This window comes from Bison bison, unplaced genomic scaffold (assembly GCF_000754665.1).
Source record: "Bison bison bison isolate TAMUID 2011002044 unplaced genomic scaffold, Bison_UMD1.0 scf7180017864061, whole genome shotgun sequence".
Lineage (NCBI taxonomy): Eukaryota > Metazoa > Chordata > Mammalia > Artiodactyla > Bovidae > Bison > Bison bison.
Genome location: NW_011494633.1, coordinates 3,807,125 through 3,816,103, shown reverse-complemented (window position 1 = coordinate 3,816,103; position 8,979 = coordinate 3,807,125). Strand labels below are relative to the sequence as shown.

At 47.5% G+C, this 8,979-nt stretch overlaps 1 protein-coding gene across 8 annotated transcripts in view; it reads left to right on the top strand.

The window, feature by feature from the left end:
* Positions 1 to 51: 51 nt before the first annotated feature.
* PPIP5K1 (diphosphoinositol pentakisphosphate kinase 1) overlaps positions 52 to 8,979 on the top strand; it is a 40,243-nt gene continuing 31,315 nt past the window's right edge. For 6 of the 8 annotated variants that reach the window (XM_010836152.1, XM_010836150.1, XM_010836155.1 and 3 more), the window contains exons 1-9: positions 4,481 to 4,518; positions 5,515 to 5,610; positions 5,882 to 6,056; positions 6,495 to 6,690; positions 7,140 to 7,230; positions 7,457 to 7,542; positions 7,845 to 7,999; positions 8,133 to 8,234; positions 8,698 to 8,859. In XM_010836152.1, coding sequence (XP_010834454.1) covers positions 5,910 to 6,056; positions 6,495 to 6,690; positions 7,140 to 7,230; positions 7,457 to 7,542; positions 7,845 to 7,999; positions 8,133 to 8,234; positions 8,698 to 8,859 — 939 coding nt within the window. In that variant the 5' untranslated portion in view covers positions 4,481 to 4,518; positions 5,515 to 5,610; positions 5,882 to 5,909. Of the gene's footprint in view, positions 268 to 1,697; positions 1,748 to 4,480; positions 4,519 to 5,514; positions 5,611 to 5,881; positions 6,057 to 6,494; positions 6,691 to 7,139; positions 7,231 to 7,456; positions 7,543 to 7,844; positions 8,000 to 8,132; positions 8,235 to 8,697; positions 8,860 to 8,979 lie in introns of those variants that run through there. The other 2 variants (XM_010836148.1, XM_010836149.1) reach the window with 2 other exon arrangements.

The following is an 8,979-nucleotide window of genomic DNA, read 5'->3' as shown; positions in this document are numbered from 1 at the left end:
AAGAAGAACCTGCGGAAGATGAGAAGTGGGCTTGGGTGGAGTGGGCTCCGTTGGTGCTGAGGGCCCTGGTTGGTAGTGGCCGGGGGGCCGCTCTGGGAAGGGAGGCAGCCGAGAGGCCTCAATGTCAGCGAAGGGAGAGTGAGGCTGGGAAGGCGGGGGCGGGCAAAGGCTAGAGGAGTCAGGATGGGCGGTGGTAATCGGGACCCGGAGCGGAGTGAGGAGAGCGCGGAGGAGGGGGGTCCGCGAGAGAAGAGATGGGCGCGTGAGGTCTGCGTGAGGAAGAGGGGTCCTGCCGAGCCAGGGCGTCTGCAGGGGAGAGGGTCAGAGTGGGCAGGTCCGCGTGAGGCGAGGTGGGAGTGGAGTCGGACCGGAGAGCCGGCTGGAGGAAGGGGATTGTTGGAGAGAGGAGGGAGGTGACCCTGGAGGGAGGGCGCGTGGGGAGAGTGGCCCACAGACAGCCTGTGGAGGTGGGGGGTGGAAAGCACTGAGGGTTCCAAGTAAATTTGTTACCAAGTGCGGTGACTCATCGGGGTTTGAACGACTACCTAAGGTTGGGGAGGCAGTGAGGGAGAGGGTTAGTCGGATTGTTCATTGGATCAGTTGATCAGTGAAGGAGGAGAGAGCGGTAGTTCAGGGAGTCAAGGAAGAGTCATTTTAGCAAGTAGGAAAAAGAAAGCGATATGAGGGAGTTGATACAGAGAACAAGGGCATCAGCACATTTCATCGGTGGCAGAAAAAGGGTATGTATGAATCATTCAAGTCTGCATCCAAAACAAACAAACAAAACCTGTATCAAGTAGGAACTAAGGGGTCCACTGTTGAAGAAGACAGTGTTGATGGTCTGAGGAGTTTTAACTGTGTTGGAAAGATTTCTGCCTGGACTCTGTACTGACGTTTCTCTTTCACCACTAATGGGGCCCTGCAACAAGTGCATGGTGGTTAAAGAAATTAGAGGACTAGGCAAGCAGCCCTAAATTCTAAAGGAGAAAGAAATTAACACAGTTTACCCTCCCTCAGTCAGTAAAGAATCTGCTCACAATGCAGGAGACCTGTGTTTGATTCCTGGGTTGGGAAAATCCTCTGGAGAAGGAAATGGCAACCCACTCCAGTATTCTTGCCTGGGAAATCCCTTGGACAGAGGAGCCTGGCAGGCTACAGTCCATGGGGTCACAAACAGTCGGACACAACTTAGGGACTAAACCACCTACCCTCCCTTCTGGGCTTCCCTGGTAGTTCAGCGGGTAAAGAATCTGCCTGCAATGCAGGAGATTCCCCTGGAGAAGGGATAGGGTATCCCCTCCTGTATTCTTGCCTGGAGAATTCCAGGGATGGAGGAGCTTGGCGGGCTACAGTCCATAGGGTCACAAAGAGTCAGAAGCGACTAAGCATGGCACAGAACCCTCCCTTCTATCCCCTGTCTTAAAACCTGGGTCTTCTGTGTTGCAGGCAGGTTCTTCAACATCTGAGCCACCAGGGAAAACACATCCCTTCTCTAGATCCAGTTTGACATAGATGTTCCTGAGGAGATTGTACCCCTGCCCCTCCCTGTCCTTACCTACTGTCTCCTCCCTCCCTCCCTCTCTCCCTTCCACATTGCCCCAGTAAGACTTGCCCTTTAGCTGAGTGTAGGGTCTGAAGTTTTCTTTTGCAACAAAGTATTAGGAAAGAGAGAGGAGGAAGGGGAGAAGAGCACAGAAACCGGCTGTGGCTGTTGGAACACCGCGTTAAAGCCCAGCTTCTCCCAGAGGTACATCTAAATAAATCCTGGCTTATTTCATGGCTATTTCTGTCAGGCTTCTATTTCTGCTTTGTTAACTATGAATTTAGACCTTTCATGTTCCTTCAGCTCCACATTTGTGAACACATTTTCCTTTGCTATTCTATTACCGTCTCCTGTTAGAGAGTTAAAATAGAACTTCAAGAATGTGATAGTGTACATTCAGTAGCAAACCAGGAAGGGCTTAGTGGCAGAAAGTGTGAAGGGTTAGGAATCTTAGACATAGAAAAAGCTCCTGCTTCGCAGAAAGGATAAAGCCTGCCACAAACTTCGGCTTGCTTAAACTGTACAGGGACCTTGAGAATGTCACAAGTCATGGAAACTGGGTCAGGTCACTAGAATGGAATTCAAAGAAATAGCCTGTAATCAGGAGGGGTGTGTATGTGTAAGACCTGCGGTGCACAACTGGAAATGTTAAGTCTAAGGAGAGCGTTGTCTGGTGGTGGCACAACAGAGAAAAGCAGGTGGTAAAGACTAGAAAGGTCAGGATCTGTATAAAGATTAGCTGTGGCTTTCTAATCAAAGCTTCAGAGTTCATGTGAAGGGTAAGGATTTAAAATAAAAATACAGAAAGGAATTATTGAGGACTACTGTACAAGTCTGTAAGACTAAATCATTCCATTTACTTAACGGAGTTTGTGGCTTTCATTAGATCCATTGGTCAGTATTTCTGAGAACTTTTGCAGAACGTAGAAAATTGATGATATGACTCAGTTTCATTTTGGGAGAAAAGAATAACAGGTACTTCTATTCCCACGATTTAGTGTTAACAGATGTATCTAATTATGTATGCAGTCATAAACATTTGTAGTATTTTTATTTGTACAAGTAGAATTGTCCTTCATGTATATTTCTGCAGTTTGCATTTGGAAGCTATTCATGTTTTATATAGCTTTGATTCATTTTTTAAAAATTGAAGGATAATTTACAATGTTGTGTTAATTTCAGGTGTACACCAAAATGATCCATATATATATATCCATATATATATGTATGCACACACACATATATATATATATATATATACTTTTTTCAGATTCTTTTCCATTATAGGTTTTTTTATTTGTTTGTTTGTTTTTTGGCTGCACCAGGTCTTAGTTGCAGCACTCTGAATCTTTAGTTGTGGCATGTGGGATCTAGTTCCCTGATCAGGGATCAGTCCTGGGCTACTTGCATTGTGAGCAGAGTCTTAGGCACTGACTCACCAGGAAAGTTCCTTCATTATAGATTATTACAAGATATTGAGTATAGTTCCCTGTACTATGCAGTTGGTCCTTGTTGTTTAGTTATTTTATATATAGTAGTGTGTATGGAGAAGGCAGTGGCACCCCACTCCAGTGCTCTTGCTTGGAAAATCCCATGGACGGAGGAGCCTGGTAGGCTGCAGTCCATGGGGTCGCTAAGACTCAGACACGACTGAGTGATTTCACTTTCACTTTTCACTTTCATGCATTGGAGAAGGAAATGGCAACCCACTCCAGTGTTCTTGCCTGGAGAATCCCAGGGACGGCGGAGCCTGGTGGGCTGCCGTCTATGGGGTCGCACAGAGTCGGACACGACTGAAGTGACTTAGCAGCGTAGCAGCAGCAGTGTGTATACCTTAATCTTAAAGCTCCTAATTTATCCCCCAATTCTCTCTTTTTTTGTGGGGAGGCAGTGCGGGTTTTCTTTGCTTGTCTCTAGTTGCAGTGTGGCGGCTTCTCTTGTTGCAGAGCACAGGTTCTACAGCACATGGGCTTCAGCGGTTGTGGCCCATGGGCTCAGTAGTTGCGGTTCCCAGACTCTAGAGCACAGGCTCAATAGTTGTGGCCCACAGGCTCAGCTGCTCAGAGTCACGTGGGGTCTTCCTGGGTTAGGGATAGAACCCAAGTCTCCTGCTTTGGCAGATGGATTCTTAACCCTAGACCACCAGGGAACCCTGCTCTTGATTCATTTTTAATAATTGCTATTAGTCAACCATTTGTGTATACTACATTATATTTATCATTCTTTAACTTTTGACATCTGAATTGTTCTTAGGTTTTACCCTTACCAACAGTAGGTTATGAATATTCTTGTACATGTCTTCTTACGTGGGAAAATTTCCCTACAGGGAGTTTCTCAGGCTCGGCACCACTCACATTTTGGACTGGACAATTCTTTGTTGCGGAGGTATATGCTATGCCTTTTAGAATTTTCAGCAGCATCCTTGGCCTCTACTCAGTAGATGCCAATAGCACCTGCCGAGTTGTGATAACCAAAAGTGTCTCCTGACAATTGTTTATTGCACAGTATAATCACAGTTAGTTAAGAACCACTACTTCTATATGTGTACAAAAGTGGAACTTCCAGGTTGTTCTAATTCAATTTTAACTCTTAAGATATTACCAGAGCTTCCCAGGTGGCTCAGTGGCAAAGAATCTGCCTGCCAATGCAGGAGACACGGGTTCGATCCCTGATCTGGGAAGATCCCACAAGCCACGGAGCAACAAAGCCCGCCTGTCGCAACTGAACTTGTGCTCTAGAGCCCAGGAACTGCACTTACGGAGCCCACGTGCTGCAGCTACTGAAGCCCTTGCGCCGTAGAGCCCATGCTCCACGACAAGAAAAGCCTCTGCAAAGAGAACCTCGAACTGCAACTAGAGAGTAGCCCCCACTCGCCGCAGCTGGAGAAAAGCCCTCTCAGCAAGGAAGACCCAACACAGCCAAAAACAGATAAATAAAATTATTAAAAAAAAAATTCTCACTGATAATGGCTCTAGGTAGGATTTTTTTTTTTCCCCTCATTGTAACTTCTGTTATGAAGGACCTTGGCCTAGACCAGCCTTGTGTCTGTGTACCCTATGACGGTAGAGAGAAAATTGAAATTTCAGTTTGAGAATGGGTTGGGGCCTGTTGTATGGGTGCCTGTATCCTGAATTTCCCAACTAGCACTAGACCTTTTTTCTTGAACAGATTTTCTGGAATTGGGTGTCTTTCTTTTAAGGTAAAGTAGATGAAGGAGAGTCAGGGCAAAGGGATTTTAATGTTCTTATACAATGCTTAGAACATATCAATCAATGCCCTCATCAATCAATCAATGTTTTTTTTGAGTTAGTCCTTGGTAGGAATGAAGATAGAGGTGAAGAGCAAAAGCAACTGAGCTCTCTCATTCCTCTGCTCTTGAATTGTTGTTGTTGTTCAGTTGCTAAGTCATTTCCGACTCTTTGTGACGCCCCTCCTGGACTGAGGCATGCCAGGCTTCCCTGTCCTTCACTATCTCCTGGAGATTGCACAAATTCATATCCAGTGAGTTGGTGATGCCATCCAATCATCTCATCCTCGGTCACCCACTTCTCCTCCTGCCCTCAGTCTTTCCCAGCATCACGGTCTTTTCCAGTGAGTCAGCTCTTCGCATCAGGTGGCCAACGTATTGGAGCTTAGCTTCAGCATGCTTCAGCTTCAGCATCAGTCCTTCCAATGAATGTTGATTTCCTTTAGGATTGACTATTTTGATCTCCTTGCAGTCCAAGGGACTCCCAAGAGTCTTCTCCAGCACCACAATTCAAAAGCATCAATTCTTTGATGCTCAGCTTTCTTTATGGTCCGACTCTCACATCCGTATATGACTCCTGGAAAAACCATAGCTTTGACTTCACCAATCTTTGTGGGCAAAGCGATGTCTCTGCTTTTTGCCGTTGGGAGGTAGAGGAGGGCTGGGAAGATTTCGAGTGAATCTGAACTTGAAATGTCATTCTAACCTTCTTTTCTTATGGTAGGAATCAACAGTGGCCCTCCATGAAGAACTGCCTTTCGCATTTGCTGCTGGAGTTAATGATTTTTCTTGCTGGCAGAATCAGGGACATGCCAGCACGGTAAGGGTTAATCCAGTAATTCTCATCCCAGGCTCCTGGTTGGGGGTGGGGTGAGCAGGGAAAAAAAGGGAAACCTTGATTTTCTCTTGGGGATCTTTAGTCATTGCCAGTCACAGCCCACGTGCCTCCTTCCCTGTTGATCCTTGTCACTGTAGCTTTGTTTCCTGTTTCCCCTTGTAGTTCCCTCTTATTTTCTCATTCCCCATCCCCTACCCCCACCCTCTACTGTGGGACTTGGATTCTGAGCTAAAGGGGATCCCCTCCATTTCAGGGCGGGATGAGTGGGTGCTCCGGCGGGGATGTGGTCACTGCCGGCCAGTGAGGGCGAGAGTGCCACAGCCCACTTCTTCCTCGGAGCTGGAGATGAGGGGCTGGGCACCCGTGGACTCGGCATGAGGCCAGAAGAGAGTGACAGCGAGCTCCTTGAGGATGAGGAGGATGAAGTGGTAAGATTAGGGGGCATGATGTCACTTGGTGTTGGGACCCCCGCCATAGTGGAGATTCCATAGGATTAAGACACCTCCTCCCAATCTTCCCAAATGCTTAGACTCCCTGTCACAAACAGGCCCTCTTGATGAAAGGGAAGGGCAGTGGAGACTGGTTAGACTGCCGCTCCCTGAAGCCCCTCTACTTGTGTCCGCCTCCTGTTGTCTCATGATTATTGGTTCTCTGACTCTTCTGCCTGAGTATACGTATCGCACTGTGGCAGGAGGAATCCCTGCAGGAACCCCAATCTAGGCCTGAGTTAGGAGACAACCTTGACCCCCTAAGTCCAAAGTCCTGACAAGAAAGTCTGCCCTAAGGAGATGATGAGGCAGTGTTCCCTGCTAAAGGCGGTTCAGGTGAGAAGTTCCTAAGTTCCTGATGGCACTTCCTCCTGGTAGCCTCCTGAACCTCAGATCATTGTTGGCATCTGTGCCATGACCAAGAAATCCAAGTCCAAGCCAATGACCCAGATCCTAGAACGACTCTGCAGGTTTGACTACCTGACTGTTATCATCCTGGGAGAAGACGTGATCCTCAATGAACCTGTGGAAAACTGGCCATCCTGCCACTGCCTCATCTCCTTCCACTCCAAAGGTTGGTGTCTGTGAAGGAAAATGGGAAGGAGTGGTGTTGGGAATGCTGGACTGGGAAATGAGGCTCTTACTGTCAAATAGTAAAGAAGTCGTCCTCTCTTCCCGACACTAGAGAACAGTGCAAAGGGATTTGCTTTTCCTACATCTTGGAGAAGTTGCTGGGGTTAGTGTAAAGCCCATATTCAAACCTCAGGAAAGCTCTGTAAGTTTCTTCGGATCTCTGACAAAATCGGTCTCTGGAAGGACCCTACAAGTAGTTTCTGTTTTGCTTTTTTCCTGATGGATTTTCTAGACTTGCGAAGTTGGGCAGACGGATGAGTGCTGGGTTGGACGGGTTGTGGAGCTCAGTGGCAACGAATAGCTTTAACACATTTCTCTGTTTCTCTTGCTGTTTTCTCACTGTTTCTCTCCTTCTTTCTTCCACCTCTCTATTTCCTCTCTCCATCCCAGGCTTTCCCCTGGACAAAGCTGTTGCTTACTCCAAGCTTCGAAACCCTTTTCTTATCAATGACCTGGCTATGCAGTATTACATCCAGGATAGGTACAGCTTTCTGTTGACTGGGGGGATGGGCGGCCCCGAGATCACGCCTGTTTTAGAGAACCCACTCTGGGAGGGGCAGAGTCAAACAAACATGCCGAATTGTTGTACCAAACCCTCTTGAGTTCTATACACGGGTGTCTCCCAATTCCTGAGTGAATGAAATCCCTAGCCTCTCCCCTTGTCACCTGCCCCCACCTCTCTCAGCTAATTTATTCGGGGGTAACAGGAGGGAGGTGTACCGGATCCTGCAGGAGGAGGGTATTGACCTGCCTCGATACGCTGTGCTCAACCGTGACCCTGCCCGGCCTGAGGGTGAGTACCTGGCCTTGTCCAGTCCTACGCTGCCCCGCTTTCTGTGACTGAGCCCAGTTCTCCATTCTTGAGACAGCTATGTGCCGCCTGTCTCTGTGAGGCTTTGGTTACTGGACTACGGGTAGAGCTAGAGCCATGGGTCTTTGGACAGAATCTGAGACCTCGTATACAGATGTTAGTTACCATATCTATTATTAAAGTATGGTCATAGAAATTTGAGGGTGATGGAGATTAAAACTCAGAGAAGTTGGGAGTTGGAAGCATTCTTGGGCCCTAGGAATGACCACACACCGACCTTTCAGAGTGCAACCTGATAGAGGGTGAAGACCAGGTGGAGGTAAATGGAGCCGTCTTCCCCAAGCCCTTTGTGGAGAAGCCCGTGAGTGCAGAGGACCACAACGTTTACATCTACTACCCCAGCTCAGCTGGAGGAGGAAGCCAGCGCCTCTTCCGTAAGGTGTGGGAGATATCCGGGGAGGCAGAAAAGTAGATGAGCAAGAATGAAGTTGTGGGAAGGGAAGCTGGAAGACTTGGGAACAAGTTAGAGGCAACCTTTTTTTTTTTCCTTCCCCTTCCTTTTTCTCCTGAAGATTGGCAGCCGAAGCAGTGTTTACTCTCCAGAGAGCAGCGTCCGAAAGACAGGCTCATACATCTATGAGGAGTTTATGCCAACAGATGGCACAGATGTCAAGGTTATGGTGGATATGGGAATTTAAGAGGTTATAAATGTCTGAGTGGGGTGGGGTGCTTGTGAAGCAAGTAGAAGTGTAGGGAAGCAGTTATAGAAAATAAAGTGTGAATGGGATTGGCTTTCATATGCAGGTGAAGACAAGGATTGGGGAAGTAGGTATTTATATTGTCACTATCAGAGTGAGGGCAAGGGTAATGTGAAAAATGGAATAACGTTGGTAAGTTATTTCTTAGTAAGGACTAGGCAATAGTTTTAGAGTCCCATGGAGAAACTTTCATAATGATACTGAAGTTCCATCTCAGTTAAAAAAAAAAAAAAGTCAGTCTTCTTGTTCTTAATACTCAGGGGATTTGTTTGTTTTGTTTATGTTTCCTGGGAAACTAGCCTACAGACATGACGCTCATATTGCCTTCTCATATACAGGGTGAGCTGTGGGCATACTCAGTGATGCTATGTACCTGCAGGTGTACACAGTGGGGCCAGACTATGCCCATGCTGAAGCCAGAAAATCTCCAGCTTTGGATGGGAAGGTTGAACGAGACAGTGAGGGAAAAGAGATTCGATATCCAGTCATGCTGACCGCCATGGAAAAGCTGGTGGCCAGGAAAGTCTGCGTAGCTTTTAAGGTGAAGGGAGGCCCCTTGGTAGGGAGGTTGTGCAGGAGCAGGAGGGGTGCAGGGGAGGGGCTGTGGCATGAGGGAGAGGTTGGTGGGGCGAAGCTGAGAAGGAAGCGTGGCCCTCTTGTT